This window comes from Neolamprologus multifasciatus, chromosome 3 (genome assembly GCF_963576455.1).
Source record: "Neolamprologus multifasciatus chromosome 3, fNeoMul1.2, whole genome shotgun sequence".
Taxonomy (NCBI): domain Eukaryota; kingdom Metazoa; phylum Chordata; class Actinopteri; order Cichliformes; family Cichlidae; genus Neolamprologus; species Neolamprologus multifasciatus.
In genome coordinates, this window is record NC_140441.1 from 19,652,816 (window position 1) to 19,672,191 (window position 19,376).

The following is a 19,376-nucleotide window of genomic DNA, read 5'->3' on the forward strand; positions in this document are numbered from 1 at the left end:
CCGTGAAAAGTCCAGCACAAAGTGGAAATTGGTTATCTTTTGAAATGTGTAGGCTGCAGTGGCGAGCCACAGCTTTTACTCTGAAGGTGACGGTTCACCATTTCTGATTTTTTCATTTCCTTTCATTAGCACTCTGTGGTTGGTTAGCAAGTAGTTGCAGACAAATTGGCATCTTCAATGCGAAGTACGGGTAACCGTGGCAACTTGTTTGCCATCAAAGCAATCCTAAGGAGGTAGTCGGTGCAGCACCTTCTTTGCAACCAACTTCACCTGGAAGGAGCCAGCAAACTCAAGAAACCACTTACCAACACATTTTTAGGATACAATGACATATTTCCCTAGCGACCGGTGGTTGACAAACAGTTGCCAACCAGTCTGTAGGCAAGTGTGACTGAGGCTTTATGATAGCAAGTTGTCAATGAGAACGGGCAACCCTTAAAGCATAGCCTGCTTTCCCTTCTTTTGACTCAGGATCATGATTTACACAATGAATTTTCTATTTAATAATACTTGAAACTAGTTGTTGAGACCATAAATTAATCAGGAAGGTGTTTACTGAGGTTGTAATAGAAGTGAGAAATTGGGCTGTTTTCCAGAGATTTCTATAAAATCTGATTCCATTAACAACCAGAGCTGTTGCCCCCTACTGGCCATTAGAGGCATGTTTCACTTTTCAAAACTTTTCACTCCTGGCAGAACTATAAAAACAAAATTAATTTAAAGAATATTAAAATATTTCGAAAAACCACAGTGATTTTTTTTTTTTTTTTTTTTTTTTAACTTGCTTTATTCTACTACTTAGATTATCTTTATCTGCAGTGGTCACTCGGGCACAATCACTGCAGAATCAGCAAACTCTATAAAAGCTGCTTAAACTGCATGGTTAATGTACACCTGCAAATTTCCCCTCTCTTTTATAGACTCCAGAAGAACTTCACTGCAAGTATTTTTCAGGGTTAGTTCTCAAATGTTCACATTTGACTTGCTGACAAATGAAACTTGACATGTGGCGTGGGCAGGTGGCACTCGGCCATAGTGCAACTGTGCAGAGACCGTGAACAATATACCATTAATACCACAACAATACCACAAACAATACAAGCGCGTAGCAAATTCAAGTGGTAGTGCAAAGTGCCATTTGAAAGTAGAGGTCTGGCACTCTGAGATTGTATTAACTGCACTGTCCAGACAGATTAACAGTCACTTAGTGGAAAACGGCTCAGTTGGGTCCAATTCAAACATCCCAGCCAAAGCCCAAGCAAGTGAGGGAGTAAAAAAAAAAGACTGTAAATCGGTCTCCTCTGAGAATAACTTGACCTTCTCTGCATGAGACTAAACTCTCTCCGTTTTCACCGTGAGCACTTCAGCTGACCTGCCATGCACTTTAACCTCCTCTCATCCCTCTGAACCTTCATCCCCTAATCCGTCCGGGCCTCGGTACAGCTCGACCCACAACAAACACACAAACATGCAATGAAATCGCACACGGCGACGTAAATAAACAGTAATACAACCAGACACGAGCACAATCATGGTCTCCGTGTGAGAAGTGGCTCGTTAGTAAGGGTAATCAGCTTAGTGCTCTCCAGTGCCCACCGGCACTAAGCTCTTTACAGACAAACCCAGTTAGAGAAGTAGCAGCTGAGCAACGCCGCGGCCCCGAGTCCAACAACACACACACACACACACACACACACACACACACACAGTCAGACACATAGAGATCATAGAGGCGACATGGGGAGATACATTGTGGAGGTGTTGACATCAACACAATTCCCTGTGCTAGAAGAGAGATGTGTATGCGCAGGGGAGAAAAGACATTTATATGGCCAAGCAGACAGACGGAGAAAATAAGAGAGACAGGGAAACACACAGAGAGTGAGAAGAACGCCGAAACGCCACACAAAAACTCAAATAAAGCACCAGGGGAAGCTTTCCTGGGAGAGTGTATTAGGAGGGTGGAGGGCAAACAAGAATGAGTGTGTGTGAACGGAGGGAAACACTCCCTCCTTCTCCTCCTCCTCCTCTTCTGCACTCAGTAACCCCAGTGGGTTGGTGGGTGGCAGCTCCGTTCTTTTAGGCAGCGCCCGACGTGCTCCGAGTCCAGCATACATCCCATACCACAGCGCACAATTGGCGCTCTGTAGCCAGGATCATGCTCATACACGGAACTGGCACACTGCCCAGAATACACGCAAACACACACACATGCACACGCACACACAGTCAGACACATACAGATCATCACAGGACTAATGTATAATTTTTAGCTATAAGATCAAAAACAGCGAAACCCGCTTCAGGCAAATTTCCAGAGCTTTATGTCCTGTCACTTTTTAAATTGTAACTTAAAACCACATGTTTTCCAATAAAGGAGAGCTGTCTTCAGACAGATGCATCTCAACAACTGCTGGATAGAAATTTGACATTTTGTCCTCCTCTGGATTTCTTAGAACAACCGCCAAGTTACTGCACACGTGTTACCGAAGGTTAGACTGCATTAAGATGGAACGAGGCGCTTGAGTGTTTTCACACGTTAGCTTCTATATCGATTAAATTTTCTCGATTACCCCCCATTGGTGTGGTAATCGTAGCTCCACCTCCTTCCAGAGGTACAGATGCAATTACTGCGTTCACATCTGGCGATTCCACCTGCAGAGTGGTTTGTTCACCATTAAACGTGATCCAACCCGAATTACCAGGTGTGCCCTGCAAGTTTGGGCCAGGCATGCTTTGCATTCTGGGATGCGGCAGAGCACAACAGATGTGCAGGATGCACAAAGTGCAGCAAAAAGCTGTAAAACAAACCAAGGAGTCACTTGGAAGACAAACAAGGAGTGCTTTATTTGGTCAGATAACTATGCTTGGTGTTTTGCCATTTTTCCTGAAATAACAACCAGACAGATACAAGGGATAGGAGTAAATCTCCCATGTTATCCTCTAGTCTCATACATAGCATCTTCTTACAACTTCAGTCATGAACCAGTTCAAATCTTAATAAACAAACTACACATCTATAAAAACCTTTAATCACCCCGCAGTACTAGGATAATACTTGAACCACACAGTTTACAAAGCAGTAAATCATAATTTTGTCAATTTATGTACGCAGCTATCCATCATAGACTGTATTTAAAAGATCAACATAGCAAAGCATGCCTTACTACCCGGCAGTTATCTTGGTAACACCTCTGAGTAGTTATCTCGAAGCATCATCTAGGTTAAGATCAGATATACTTTATTTTGATTTGTTTCTACCTAAATGCAATAAAGTAAAATAAAAGTAATTAGCCAGAATGTCTGATAGCGTAAAATATCTCCAATTGAACAAAAACAAATGGGATTTGAAACATTTTTTTTTTTAAAGAAAAAGAAAGAATTTGCCAAATCTGGGCATCTTAAAATATCTCAATGCAACAGTGGACATTGTAACAGTGGACTAATAACTTCAATTTTAGAGATTAGCAGGACATAAAACTTACATATACATACATACATTTAAAAATAAAAAATGTTTTTAAAAAAAAAAAGGTTAAAAGGATTCCTGAACCCAGCAGAGCATTAGTAGTAATTGATAGTGCAAAAATCGCCATCATTGTAATATAGGGAGACTTAATTTTTGTAGCTGGCTATAAACATGGTAATTTCCACCGAAGCGAAAGACTTTAAACAGACGGATTGATGCACTTTTGGCGCCAGCCTCAAGTGGCCACTTTATAGGTTGGGGAACTTCTATGCTTGCTTCATTTATCAGCCAGGGAGGTTTCTGATGATGCACACACATAATATGCAACATTCAAACACAGTCCCCACATTAAGTTGAAGGCAACTTCAAGAAAAAAAAAAGAAAGAAAAAAAAGAGTCGGAGTTGGACAAGATTTATGCTCTGCAAGTTAACTGAAATCATCACTCTGATCGAAATAAATTTAATCATGCACTCCGTTTTATATCTGACGGACGGCTTGGGTCACAGTCATAGGTGATTTATTTCATTTGTTCAATCACCTTGTACGCAAACACGGCTCGTACGCCCCAGAGGAACACGACTGTGAGAAAGAAAAATAAAAGTCTGGTGTGAAAATAAAAGGAGAGCGCAAAACAAAGAGCCCGCTCTGCAAGAGAGAGAAAAGACAGGAAGAGCAGAAGAAGAAAGAAGTCTGGAGCGCGAAGGAGGTAGGAATGGTGGGCCGAGGGGCTTTGTTCGAGAAGAGAATGAGCAACAACAGTACCGACAAAAGAGAGAGAGAGTGTGCGTGTAAGTGCGCGCATGTCTGTGCGTACGTGTGTTTGTGGTAGATCACAGTCAGGTCACTGAAGGTTACTTTAGCTATTAATTGAGGAGATTTTGTCTGATCCCTGCTTCCTGAAAGGTGATTGGCTTTTCTGTTGATCTGATGATCTGCTTTGAGCCTTTCCTATTAAGAGGTGAGACGTCTGTCTGTGTGTGTGTCTGAGTGAGTTAAGTGTGTCATTTCAAGCATGTGTGTGTAAACCAAACAAACTGAGACTTTTTAATGTAACTAAAGTGGTGAAAAGTGAAAAGCAAGCAAGTACAGGTGTAGCAATCATATGCTCTTCTATCAAATCCTGTGACAGCTTCAACAGTGGAAAGCCTCAAATCGCGCGCACACACACACACACTTACTCTGTCCAGCGGCGCCTCTTTGACTGACCAGGCTGCCAATACAATTCACTGTGTTCTTGTGTGCCGAATCCATGTGAATAAGGTACTAGTTAGTCAACACATGACCAGAGTGCGGAGCCATTAGCCAACGTTTTACTACCTAATTATCATTCGAAGGCTGGGCAGCTCACCAGTAACACACTCACAGAACAAAAAGCAGCACAATTAAGGTCCTGTCAAGGGGCTCTAGAGTAAATGATTTAAGCCCAAGCTGAGTCATTTTGTGGATGAGAGAAATAAAGAGATTCATTAGTGAAGAAGATGAAAAAAGCCACTCCTGTGAGAATCAATATTCATTTATTTACAATTTGTAGCATTTCATATAGCCAAAGGATTACTGAGACCCAGGAATAAAAAGAAACAAATAAAAGAATATTCACATCTTAGACGCAGGATTGCAGAGCTTTATATTTTGTCATATTATTCAGAGTCTCTTTAAGCCTGACATGACTGCTGTTGTGATATGGCGCTATATACAAATAATGAATGGAACCAAATAGAAAATGCTCACACACTTCAAACCTCTGCAGGTCTCATTAAGTTACTTCTAGTGCCAACACTTCATTATTCAAAGTGTTGCTGAACAACAGTTCGCTTGCTGCTCCTTTGTGCATCTTTATTGCCACGATGCTCTTCTCACATCCTTTTAGCGCACATCATCTCATCTCACCGAAACAGACTGAAGGTGTGTGGGGAGAGAGTGTAAGGGCTGGACTAAGACTGGCCTTTTGAGACCTTTCCTTAACCCATGACCTGAAAAACAGACTCCTTTGGTCTCAATAACACAAAGAAGTTTGAAAAACCCTGGCAGCCGCTGGTCATCAGAGAAAAATGTGTACGCCTACAATTGATTGGCGAGCGGCTGCTGAAAGATTGGTCACACAGTGGTTGCCGCATGCACAACTTGCATGGAAGAAGCCAAACACTCATCTACTATTCGCTGAGCGATAGCCAAACGGCTGAGAAGTACACATTTTCCCTAGAAAACAGAGGTTGCCAGGGGCTCGCCGATCAGTCTTTAGGCCCCAATGAGACCTAATGCTCATCCTGCACTAACACATTAAACAGATATGAGAAAAATGCTTCAGGGTGTGGCTACCATCCTGCTGAAATTTTGCAAAATATCCCCCGATCATAGTCAAATTTAACCCTCACATGTTTATTATTAAACACTCTGTGATTTTGCTGCCCAGTATTTCCAGTAAGGAAATTAAAGCTTTCCTTTAAGATTCAAAACTGTAAAAAAACAAAAAACAGATGCACCTTGATAACCAACCTGACTGGCTACCGATTGCATTGGCTGATAATCTCCAAACTGCAGGTCACGCATGACAGACATGTTTTCAAAATACTGCCCTTAGCAGTCAGATGACTTTTTGAGTACCTCGTCGACCTTTGCGAAACTTACTTACTACTGCGTGATTCACATCAAAGTGTGTTTAACTTTTACTGTCGTGTTGCAGTTGGATCAGTTGACAAAGTACTCGCCGGTGTGTGTACTAGAGAACGTAAGCGATACATGAAGCATAGTGAAGGATGTGTCCATTACATTAAGGGCCGGAAATGAGATACGAGCCCGGCAGGACGTGTGGAATTACTGGAATTAGTCCCACACACACACACGGAAACACACATTGTGTCCCATCAGGTGATCTGTCCCACTATAGCTTCATGTGATGAGCTCAAGAATGAAGCCGCTCAGGTCTGCAGCTCTCGCTCTGACCTTGTGATACTATACTGTCAAAGTCACACTCATTTATAACCCACGTGTCATTTTTTCACCTCCATCAGCAAGATCGCACCAAGCAGGATCCAGGCATGAATGTGTGCACCACAGCCTGGTTAAGGCCTCGGGAAGAGGAGTTACTGAAAACAAAACCAGCTGTGTGATAATATCTTGGCCACGAGGGAGTGAAAAAGAGTCGAGCAATTAATGAATTAATTTTCTTTACACTTGAGCACCATAGCAACAAACACCTGGTCTCTATTCAGGCAGTGTGTAAAGTCGATTTTTCTTATCTTGATCCAAGTAAATTAACTTATTATCGCCCATGAGTCTCCCAGATTAATCACCATTGCTCTAAAAACACCCTGAAAACCGTCCTCATTGATTCTCCACGCTTGTCGGCGTTCCAGGCTTTCGCATTTGAGAGTCAACAGCACTTTATGAAAGGGCTTTTTGATGTCTGTCAAAACGTAGCAAATACAAATAGTATGAAAGCAGATATGTAGGAGAGATGGTAAATATTACACACTCATGTATGCAATCCGCAAATAAGAAAACAATCCGCTCAAAAGCAGAATTTACAGTCCACATCACCTCGTCATTGAACTGTGCTGCAAATACTGCGCTCGCTGATTCAGTTTAGGGTTTTTGAAGGTTCAACATGTGTGCGGAGAGGCTGCACGGTGACACACACATGCACAATGTCCAACACATACACCAGAGATTTAGTCTGTATTCATTCTGCAGAACCAAATCCTCCCATTTGCTCTTCTCCCTCACACCACACTCAGTGAAAGATTAGTTTGTGACGGGGAGGACAGCGGGCAACATCTGAAACAACGCACACACACACCGAAAATGGAAAGTCCATCCACCACTCCCCATGAAGGCAAAAGTCAGCAGCTAGTTCTTTTACTTACGTAACACCGCTTAATTTATACTACTTTATATCAGGTAAAATACTGGTTTAATCTGATGAGATAGCGTAATTGGTCACTGATTGACTGACCAATTGGTCATTGGTCCAATATTGGGGCTTCTGACCCCTTACACAAGATTAGGATTTAAACCTAATAGGTGTTGAGTTAATGCTCTTTTTGAGTCGGGATGCACTGATCCAGCTTTTACTGGTTCCAATATGAAACAGATACCTTGGCTTAAACCCCAGCTGGTGACGACAGATGGCTGCCTCTCCGTAAGCCTAGTTCCCCTTGTTAAAAGGGAGTTTTTCCTTCCCACTATTGCCAAATGCTTGCTCATAGGGGGTCGTCTGATTGTTGGGGTTTTCTCTGTCTTGAACCTATAATATTAAACGCATTGAGGCAACTGTTGTTTTGCTTTAGTGCTATATAAATAACACTGACTTGACCTGGCTTGAATTAGGGGTATCTGTCAATACTGAACACCAGTCCAACACCAAGGTTGAATTATTAACTCTAATGACTCTTTCATGTGTAAGGCAACATCAGTCTTGGTTTAAAGAGAGAGACAAAAGCCAAGAGCCATGATAACTAATTTGATCAGTTTAATGAAAAAACCCAAAAAAACATACAAATGCAAAAAGATCCCACCGATATCCCATCTAAATATCAAATCGGTGCTTCCTGCTTCTCTAGGGATCTCTATAAAGTTGTATATATTTAATGAACTAACCAGAAAGACTTCTATAAACAGCTGGAAGCAAGAAACACAACTTCAGATCCTTCATCAGGCCGTGATTTTTAACGAGTCTCTTTAATAACCTTTAATAAAATTGGTCTGTGTGTGTGTGCCTCTGGCAACTTACAAACTGTATGCTTTGTGTTCACTGTGGAGCAAACATCTGGATACATGATCCGCACGCATTCAGAATCAAATGTCTGGATTTGCTGCCCCGCCCCATCAGTAATGTCATCTTAATTTCAGATTCTCTTATTCTTCGTTCTTATGTTGAACCTACTGACTACCACATGACCCAAGGTGAGAATACACCTATGCATGCACAGCACTGCGTGTGCAGTAATTTGTCGCAGCGTGGCTTTCCGTAACCTGATCCCAGTTTGTCTTCAGTCTTCTCTCAGCTTAAGTTACGTATTGTAAGCAGTGTTTTTAACAATGTATGAATAATACCAAAGGCCTAGGGCAGGGGTCGGCAACCTGCGGCTCCAGAGCCGCATGCGGCTCTTTTGTCCTTATACTGCGGCTCCGGGTGGTTTGGGAAAATAAATTAGAAGTATTTAGCTGAAGTGTATTTTATTTGTGTTTAGTTCTTTTTTTTCCCTAAATTGGAAGATTATTGTGATTTTGAAATATAAAAATAAAATTATATCTTATTATTTTTTCATTGCTCAAAATAAGCGTCACACTCGCGGAAGCCGGTATACCCACCGAAACGCCGTGCATTTATCGAGACTTTCAAACCCAGGTAGCCAGTAATGGATCTTCGGATCCACATTATGTCGGCAGCTGTTCTCCACCGTGAACGATGTTAAAAACAAACACCGCTCACGCCTCACAGATGACAGCTTACAGTCCTGCATAAAGATGAAAGCCCGATTTGCAGACGGTGTGCGCAGAGGTTTTGGACCAGAAGTCCCATTGTAAACATATCACGGCAGACCCGACGATGTTTGCATGAACATGCTTTTCAGCATCTCTTTATTGACCACTTTTCACACACGGTTGCTGTACGCATACAGCCGGCTGTAGCTTTTCAGCTCACCGCCCGATAACACAACAGCAGAGAGAGCACAGACTTTGGCTACGTCCACACTTACCCGGGTATTTTTGAAAACAGATTTTTCTACGAGTTTGCACCTTTCGTTCATACGTAAACGGCGTTTTTGGTCACTGAAAACGGAGATTTTTAAAAACTCCGACCAGGGTTGATGTTTCCTAAAACTCCGTTTTTGCATTTAGGTGTGGACGAGAAAAACGGAGCAAACGCAGCGTCAAAGGTGTGCGCCTTTTTTGTCGTCACACTGTGCGCCACGTTATTGTTTCGATGAAATAAATTTCTACAATACTGTTACTGTTAATTGTACTCTCTGCAGTGTTTAAATGCTTATATATACACACACAGTTACTGTCCCTCCACACATATGACTCGGTTTTGCTTCTATGCCCCAGCTTTGTATACTTTTTCCCACCGAGGCTTCTAGACTTCTGATTGGCCAACATTTCTGCACGGTTAAGAATACATCGCCACCTGTTGCTTTGGCATGTTCCTAGCAGTGTTTTCCTTCATTTTTGCGTTTATGTGTGGACGGGATTATTTTTTAAAACGAAAACGGAAAATCTCCGTTTTTAAAAAATACCCGTGTACGTGTGGACGTAGCCTTTAAGGCGGCGAGGCGTGATTGCGGGTGCCGCTCAGGTGCGTCCGACTCCCCTACAGCGGCGCTGCAGACCACGCCTCACCACACACATTAACCAGGTAAAATACATATTTAGGCAGAATTTTGAAAATATCTATTTTTCCTTTTTTAGCAGCATAGTGCTTTTTTTCCAATTATTTTTTAAAAGTCAGGTCAAGGCTCCAAAAGCCCAAAGGCGATATAAGGGTGGCGGCTTTCCTTTTGTTATATTTCTTAAAGAGTTCAAAATGTGTTAATTACATAAATAAAATGTAATTTTCTCTGTAGCACTTCATGGATTTCATAAGCAACAGACTTTAGTTGCTCTGTGGATTCTTTTAAAAAGCAGTTAAAAACTTTTCTGTTCAGACAAGCCTTTTGTTGATCTACGTATTTTATATTCTTTACATTATTTACATTTGATCTTTTACATTGTGTATAATGTCTATTGATTGTATTGTTTATTTTAATATTTGTGTACAGCGCTTTGTGACTGCCTGTCTGTGAAAAGCGCTTAATAAGTAAACTTTACTTACTTTCTTTAGTTGTTCACACAAAGCATAAAGGTAAAAAAAACAAACAATATATACAGTGTTATCTTCATTTTAGATTTCAAAAAGTATTTGCGGCTCCCAGTGTTTTCTTTTGCGTGGAAACCGGGTCCAAGTGGCTCTTTGGGTGTAAAAGGTTGCAGACCCCTGGCCTAGGGGCAGATTTTTAAGAGAAATAAGGGGTACTGTTGCTAGTCTGGAGATTTTATACTTTCAGGCTCACACTGCTGACTGTTGCTAACCATTACCGCAGTGTAGTGAATTCTGCATTTCTGCATAGTAAGTAGATGTGCTCACAAAGCTATGTGGGAGTATATGTGTTAGTAATCAACCCAAATTACCCTTTAAGCTTTTGGATTCACCCGAGTGGACCATGGCGATGCACACAGATGACATCATAATATGACTGAAGTCAGTGGGGGAGGTGGAGGGAGTTCTCCGACAAACACGCATGCAGCGGGACGCACACACACGCATGCACAACCTTCAACCCTCCCCCAAAACCCAAACAGAGGAGGCTTGTTGCTATGTGCGGTGTGAGTTTAGTAACTCCCTGAACGGACCACCCAAACAATGCACACTGGACTTCAGAGGACACAACCTTGACTTAAACAAAAACAAAACAAACCTCTCAAATCCAGAAGTTATCAAAAGAATCTAAATAACCGTGGGAGGAATAATATATTTCACAAAACCCCACAGAACTAAACCTCTCAGATGTTCTTGTGCAACTACAATGCTTTTTTTTCTGGATCTCCTCCCGGGGGGCAAATCAGTTGCATTATTCTGGAATTAGCCTAATGAAGGAACATTTAATTTGAAGTGTGCAAAATTCAAGCTAATTTCCAGCATATTATGCATTATGTAATCATGAGATGCAGGGGTGCACCTCCCACCTAGTCGTGTTTGTCATCCGCACAGCCAACTGTACAACAGATGAATACCAGAGAGGAGACTCTGGGAGGCTAAGGGGTACATAAATCTGGGATTATGAAATTGCTGTAAGTAATGGTATTGCTGCTGGTCTCCCTCGAACCAGAAGGCTCTAACACTAAATAGATACATACCATTTTAACAGCAAATAACACCGGTAGCTCTCAAATTCTTAACACCATCCTGATGAACTGCTAAGAATTGCAGTCACATATCATGCTTGGATTCAGCCACCACATGTTTTGTCCTGCTGCACATCTGTGTGCAGTTACGCTCTGCATAAATATGAGCCGAGTTGTGTGTCACTGCGCTCCGAGACTAACTCTTCGGAGCAGGCTGGAGCTCGGTCTGCCTCCAGCACAAACAGAAATCACAACTGATAAACAACTTGGAGCACAAATGCATACGTACACTCCGTGCCCTGAGCTTCACCCTCTCCCAGGGTCGTGTCCCAGCCACGTGGGTCTGTTTTACATAACACCACTAGTGCTGTCAGTCTAACCTGGCGCTGGTTTGGATTACATGCACAGCGAGACGAGCCTGTCGCACTCTGGAAAACTGTGAGGAATTTACAAATGTGAGGTTTGCTGTAGATCGGAGCATCATTCGGCTGCTTAAAGAGTAGTGCTAAATAAACACTTGTATAATTCGATAACACCTTAGGATAATTAGTTTCCTCCATCATTCATTGGTAATAATGGCACAATAGTCATAAATTGAATTCGCTGGGATCTACAAAAATTCAGCAACGTGGCAAAAAGTAAAACAGCAACTAGAACACAAGACAAACCACTTTTAGATATATTTTAAGATATTCAGTGCATATATTTATAATGTAATCAGCCCAACCACAAGTTGCATATTGCAACATAGTTGTTTCCAAACAAGTGCTGACATTACAAAATTATGTAGTATGTAATCACAGGTTAAAGGTGAGAAGTTCATCTCTGCAATGTCTCTAAATCAAGGAATCTCTGTATGTGTGCACGATGTGGTTTGGATGAGTAGTTCTAATATTCAAGATGCTTTCTGCTACACATAGCCTGCTAGTGAAGTAAAATTAAAGTCTCACCATTTGTAATAACACCACAATGTGTACTGTGCACATCATCTGTGAAAGGAGGTGCATGCTAGGGTTGGGTGATTTGCTCCGTAGTCCAGTTCCCCCATCGTCCCTCATTGTGACATTGCCAAAGACCAACAGCATCGCCCCACAGAGTGCATCCAACACAAGAGAAACACGTACACCTGTAGTTCATATATCATGAGGCTGATGAATTTGGCTGACTGTAACTAGTTAACATAGGTTTTTGGATATCAGCTGAGAACCATGAAGTCTTTGCAACTGTCAGTCACACATATTAATATATGTGAAAGTGCACCATGAATCTATAGTGGCAAACTCAGTTTATCATGAATCTAAGAAACGTCTCTGACATCATCGTCCATTAACGTATGCACACTTTCTTACAGTTACAAAATAACACCATTAACAGTTTTTTCTTTACAAATGTTTTACTTGCCACGCACTGAGGAAGGTGGTGGCAAATAAATAATGAATTAAAATAATAAGCTGCCTCTCCAAAGAGTCAAACTTCATGCCAATAACTTCATTCAGAGTTCAGGATAAGATGAGGAGAATACCTAGTGACTAAATCAGAGCGTGGCAGGCTTTGTATACCTCAACTTACCAATCACATCTAGGCTTAACTGAATACTACCGATATGTTTGGTTGAAAATTCCTATAAGGCATCCTTATGGAGCACATTTGGGAAGCAATTTTAGGAGCTACAGGTTATTTTGGGACTGGAACAGAGATCCCCCTCCAGATGGTGAAGAAATAAAATAATTGGCCTCTGAGGAAAAAGATAATAAAATTTGTTCACATGGTTTTCCTGGAGAAAATGCTGCAAGCAATCACTGATTTAATTTGTCCCCAAAAGAAAAAAAAAAACATCCTCTCCACTTCATAATCTAATGTTTCACTCAGTTCTGCCGAAGGTCACCAAACTCCTCCATTACACGGGACAAAAAATAAAAAAATAAAAAAATAAATCAGCACGACACCGGCTCAGCATCTGTAAAACGCAGCACAGATGCTCAAACTGTCTTCATAAAATTCACCCAAATTTGTTGCAACTGATTCATTTTTTGTGTTGTTATTCTAAAAGACGAACTGGGTTTGAAGTAGCTCAGTCTGCCTTTTCCTCATTGCCCCAACCGTGACGGGTTATTTTTAAACGCTACTTATTGCATAACTGGAGTCCAAAAGGAGTGTTTCTGGCTCTCGTCCCACTACGGATGTTCAATTTTAGCCTTTGCCCCTCAGAGCCAAAAGAACGCACCCCTGAGACATATACAGTCTCTTCCTATACAAGCTGGTGCCTGCTGGAAAAAAAGCCCTGTAATTACAGCAGATCTGAACTCCTTAAAAAACACACACACATACTGGATTGACACAGACAAGATAATTAATCCTTTCAAAACTGTATTTTTCTGTGTAGAAGTCGACAGATTGGACGTTATGTACCATCTCTCCATGTCTGCGTTTCTTTCTCGCATTGCTGCTGCAAAACAACAAGATGCGTTTTCCAAACATGCCTGCTCTTAAAGGACTGTGCTGAAATGCAGTGTGAGTGGGGAGGCAGAAAGACAAAGGACGTCTTCAGCAAAAGAAAAGAAAATTGTTGAACAATAGTGCATGTAGTGAACAGAAGGGAGGGAAGGAATTTCAAAAATCCATCAGGCAAGAAGAGGAGCGAGGACAAGCAGTAGATGTGATGAATGCAAGCTGTCCAGAGGAAAGATGAATGCAGGAATAAAGAGTAAAATAAGAAGAAAAAAAAGTAAGTTGGAGGGCGCAAATTACAGAGTACATGAGAAAAAAAGGTTCAGGAGAGTCCAGTAGTCTTGGGGTTTTGGTCCTGCTGGGGCCTGCCAGCCCACCGCGGCAAAAACACTCGAACAAAAGGATCATTTATTGGAGGAGGAGGAAAGAGGGGGAGGGATGAAAGGAGGAGGAACACTGTACAGAGGCATTTGAGAGTTGTGTGAGTGAGGACTGGCCCCATCTCAACATTCACAGCCAATGTGTAACATTCCCCCCCTTCTGCCCCAAACGCTGCACCGCTGATGTTCTCAGCAGCCAGAGCCCATATGGTCCTTCTGCGGTAGCATGCTAGCATCTCGATGTAAAATACACAGAAAACTCATGCATCTTCCACAGAGACGGCCTCACATCTCCAAATAAAAGTAACGCAGCGAGGTATGGACACAAGCCGGTGGTTCATTTCCATCCGTGGAATGAAAACCAACTGTTGAGCCGCGCTCACTGAAGGATCCCATGATGAATTTCTGCTAATGCCTCAAATTCTTCATTGATTCCAACGTTTACCACAAAAAACAACAACAAAAAAAATGAAAAAATCCCAGAGAGGATTTAGGTCCAGCACGGCCCACGGTGCAAATCACGTGGAAGCAAACAGGGCTTCATAAGCGGCGAGGCTTGGCAGGATGCATGCATCACAAGAGACCCACTGTGGAAGCTTAAGCAAGACTACTGAGTGTTTTACTGATGCATATAAATCCCCCCATCTCCATTTAAATGCTGCTCTATCTGCTTAAACTGCAGCCGTCCGTTGCTTAACGGGCCAATTTAGTGCAGACAGAGGTTCAAAGGGAATGTTTTTCTATGAAGAAAATGCCTCAAAGGGAGTTAGTTAAGGCATTGTTTAGCCGCGGTGGTCCCCCACAGCTAGAAAATTGCTCCACACAGGAGGAGAAAATGTAAATACAATGAAAATCCATTATCCAGCCTCGATGACCTCATTGAATGTGCAGAGAAAAAAAAATGCTGACTTTAAATGCAGCAGGAACTCTACACATAAAGCGCATGTGATTACAGGAAAACACTCATCATAAAACATTTTTGTTAACTCTGCAGTGGGCTCAACTAAACATTCAAAGCTTTCAGCTTAGATTAAGTAATGTACAAATCACAGCATGCAATGCTTTCAGGGCCAAATCTACAAACCTGGAACTTCTGTCAACTCTTTGCATACTTTCCTACATACGTTTTAGAGCTCTAGAAGTGCAAAAAAAAAAAAAAGATGATTAAAAAAAAAATCTGAATCTCATTCTCATCTCATTCAAAATTTCTTTCTCTCACAGCAATCTCCTCAAGTGTCATAATGGAGCATTTTAATTTGACAGGTCAACAGAAAACAGGGTCAAAGTTCATCTTTATTGAACTTAAAGCAGAACGCTTCAGTGGCAATTGTGAATGGTTTCCTTTGCTAAGAGTGGGACTGCAGAGAGATGTCTCAGACAGCTCTTCTCCTCAACAAACAATGGCTCAATCAGAGCAGAATGATTCTGATGTTTGTCATAAATGTATTAAAAACGGATCCCAGTTCTGCTTTTAAACTCCCAATAGGGAAAAGCAGCACTGAGCACGCATAGACAATATTCAAGAAGCCTCAGATCAATAGCAATTTCCACAACTTCGATATTTACTGATATTTTAGGAGTCTGTCTGACCTTTAACACCTTATCTAATCATATCAGGTGAAGAGTTTCTGTACACCAAAGCTCAGAGAGGTAAATCAATTCATGATTTGTCAGAACAGCTAAGCTTTGGCTCTTACTGCAGATTATGCAGACAGTCACACAAATAAACATGTCTCTACATTTCAATCTGGCGCCAGGTAAAGTTTGAATACAAACATCAATGGATAGGGAGGCTGTGCTCTATTGGATTATCTTGAAAGCATATTCTTTTTCATTCTGAGCCATGTGATTGCAGGAAAAGAAAAGAGATAGAAAACCTATGAGCATAGTGGTGACATAGAGATCACAGAGTCTGTATGAAGACAAAGACATGAAGGGGGGAAAAAAATAGCAATTCTTACCAGTTCCCTCCTTGCTTCCATTTTGGTGCGTCCGCAGCTCCTCTGATTTGTAGAAGTCAATGCTGGCGTATGTGTTCAGGCTGGAGCTGCCACTCCCGCTGCTGCTGACTGATGCACCTGCCGCCCCCACCCCAGAACCAGAACCCAGTCCAGAGAAGAGGCGAGATGGGGCCTGGTTGCCAGAGGGCCCATCCAGTCCCACGTGGGGGCTCTCCTTGTTGGCCAAATCCAAGTCTATGTAGTTAAGGCCTTGCTCTGCAGATGAGGTCTGAGCATTTGTGGGAAGAGTTTGCTGTCCAGGAAGGGGGAACTGAGTGGGAGATTCAGTCACAACACCATTGCCCCACAGCATGCTTTCAAAGCCCAGCCGGCGGGCTACAGACTGGTGTTCAGGAAAGAGGGAAGCAGTTGAGGAAGAAGTCGAGGTAGAGGTGGAGAGGGAAGTTGAGGCAAGGAAGGTTTCTGAGCAGTGCCGTCTGCGTCCTTGGGGGTCGGCCCGGATAACTTTAGCTCCCTGGTCTGGGTTGGGTCCTGTTTTAGATAGGGGAAAGTCTAGACCCCGTGGCAGCACTGATGTATCATCCCTGGTGGGAGATGGGCCTTTTGGGGAGACGCTAGATGATGACCGGGGGACAGGGTTGTTATTCAAACTGAAGGCCATCTCTGTGTAGTCTCCACATGATGTAGGAGACTCGGATTTGGTCACTGATGGAACGCTTTCTCTGTTTTTCCTAAGTAGGGCCTCTGCCACTTCAACCTCATCTTCATGAGGTTCAGTATTATCCTCATTACAGGGTTTAGGGGCATGAGCAAGTGTTGGGGGTGTGGGAGGGGTATGGAAAGAGGGGAAAACCAGCGGGGTAAGAGAGAGTGGTGAGGGCGATGGAGAAGGGCCCAGGTCCATGTTGACGTACTCAGAGGCAGCTGGTGGAGTGATCGGGGCAGATGGGCTACGGGAAAGGGGTATAAAGTTTCCAAAGGAAGAAGATGGCTTCTGTTGAGGTTGCTGGCTGCTGGAGCCATGAGGCAGCGATAATCCATGCCTTAGACCCCTACCACGACCTAATCCTATCCCAGTCGGATTGCCCTTCTCCCCCTTGAATTCAATGCTTACATACTCCCCAGGGCTCTTAGGTTCTGGTGGCAGAGGGTTCTCACGAACTCTAGGAAGAGTGTTCGCTTTGGATACGTCAACAAACAGGCTAACAGGTCTGCTTCTAGTATAGCTACCCTGCTTGGACAACCCACCAGAGCCTCTTCTCTGCTGCTGCTTACTCCTATCCTTGGACTGAGTTCCCCCAGTCACGTTACTCAAAGCCTGGGTAGTTCGCTCGTCGCTCTCACCCAGACTTTCACTGCTGGCTGAGCTGGAGGAGTACGAGGAAGATGAGAGAGACAGGTGGCGTCCAACTACTGCATTACCAACTGCTGCTTGCTCCTGAAGCCCTCTAATAGGTTTACCGCCACCCATTCCCCTCCTAGAACTCCCATTGGGCCTTCTTCCTCGTCCAGGACCATCATCAAAGTGTCCGGTAGAGGGGCTATGTTTATAAGACCTGGGTAGGGAATAGTAAGAGTACACCATCTTGGGACCATGTTGCTGCGGACTGGTCTCCAAATGTGATGAGTGCTCAGGAGGTGGGGGGCTGCCGTTTACAGAACGTGCACTAATTGGAGACATGTTCATATAGTCACTGCCTGGCCTGCTGTCTGCACTGCCACTGCCCACCCAAGCCCCACCGGAGAGACCTCCACGCTGGTCAGGGGAACAGCTGCTATTAGGGGACATTATCATATAGCCATCAGAAGTTGGTGGAGGTCGAATCTGCTGTGGAGGCGACACGCTGTTGTTAGGAGTCATAGCCATGTAATCATCAGCAGGTTTGGAGTCTGAGTCGGGGACCGAAACGGCCAGTGACTGGGAAAGGGACGTCGGAGGCTGAGTAACTCCAGGTAGCATTGACATGTACCCATTGTCCACGCCTAAATCTACACAACCACCGGCTCCTCCAGTGCCTTCAGCTTTAAACTCTCCTGCCACATCCAAGTAGGCGCCTCCTCCTCCTGCCGAACCAGCACTCATGGCAGATTCCTTCTGTGTAGAAGAGCAGGTGGAAGTAAAAGACTCTCGGCTCGTGCTTCTTGACATGATAGCGTAATCGGCCGAATCGTCATCTGCTGGATCCTCGGCTCTGCGCTGACGTGGAGCCAGCCTTTCCAGGGCCATAGGAGGTAAGGAGGCCCGCTTGCTCAGCAGCCTGCGTTCAGCTTCACATTCTCGACTGGAGGAGCGGCGTAGAACTCTTTTAGTTTGGGAGCCAGAGGTTGGTGTTCCTGGTGTTTGCTGGGAGCCACTTCCTTGATTACTGTTGCCACCACCACTGCTACCACGTTGGCCCATTAGGATATAGTTGGCCCCATCTTCACTGAGGGACTGACTACTGACACTGCCAACAGAGCTTCCAGGGAGGCTAGGAGAAGGTAGGAGCGTGTGATCTCCAGGACTTGAACCATACTCGTCTGAGGAGCCGTAGTCACTGGGTGAGCCTGAGACAGAGGCTCGATGAGAGGGAATACGACTGTAGGCTCCAGACCCTGGAGCACCAGCACAAGACGTTAAGCCTCCAAACTCTGAGCCATGACCAGAACTAGAGGACAGACTTGGAGCTGGGGAAGGAGCTGGGGTCGAGATAGAGCGCATCAACCCTAAAGGAGTTTTAGCAGTTGTGGTGGGTGCTGAACGAGCTGATTTTGATCTGAGGATTGGGGTGTTAGAGCAGGAGCCATTGGTGGAGGGGCTGGAGTTCACCCCATGGATCGGTGTGGCACCTGTTATCCCATCCTCCCCTTTCCCCCCATCACTTGCAGTGCGAGACCTCGGGAAGCTATGCCTTGGCGTGGGAGAAGCGTTGGCACAGTTGATGGGTGCTCCACTGTTAGTTCCTCCAGGGGGCTCGGTTCGGGGCCGGCGGGTGAAGCCAACCTGGCTAGGAGGAGGGTTTGGGTGGTGGCGGCGTGAGGGAACACTGATGGGGTTAGAAGCAGTAGCACCTCCTCCAGGGCCAGAGTTGGACTGAGACTTGCTGCGCTGGCGGAACTCCTCACTCAACGCCTTCATGGCCTCTAGCAAGGTTTCATGCATGTTTTGGGCGACTACTGAATCATCCACCTAGGACAAGAGGCAAAAACCATCTGATAAAGGGAATGAAATCGATTTTATATTCATATAATGT

The 19,376-nt window shown here is 43.8% G+C and overlaps 1 protein-coding gene across 3 annotated transcripts in view; it reads right to left on the reverse strand.

The window, feature by feature from the left end:
• The window catches only part of LOC146521917 (insulin receptor substrate 1-B), a 51,353-nt gene that overhangs the window by 19,238 nt on the left and 12,739 nt on the right, over positions 1-19,376 (reverse strand). Inside the window, exons 3-4 of one of the 3 annotated variants that reach the window (XR_014871782.1) lie at positions 10,452-19,312; positions 3,526-8,529 (exon numbers count right to left, since the gene is read on the reverse strand). Coding sequence is in view for 2 of the 3 variants with exons in the window: in XM_085147667.1 (XP_085003793.1) it covers positions 15,983-19,312 (3,330 nt within the window). In the remaining variant the exon portion in view is untranslated. Of the gene's footprint in view, positions 1-795; positions 19,313-19,376 lie in introns of those variants that run through there. The other 2 variants (XM_085147676.1, XM_085147667.1) reach the window with 2 other exon arrangements.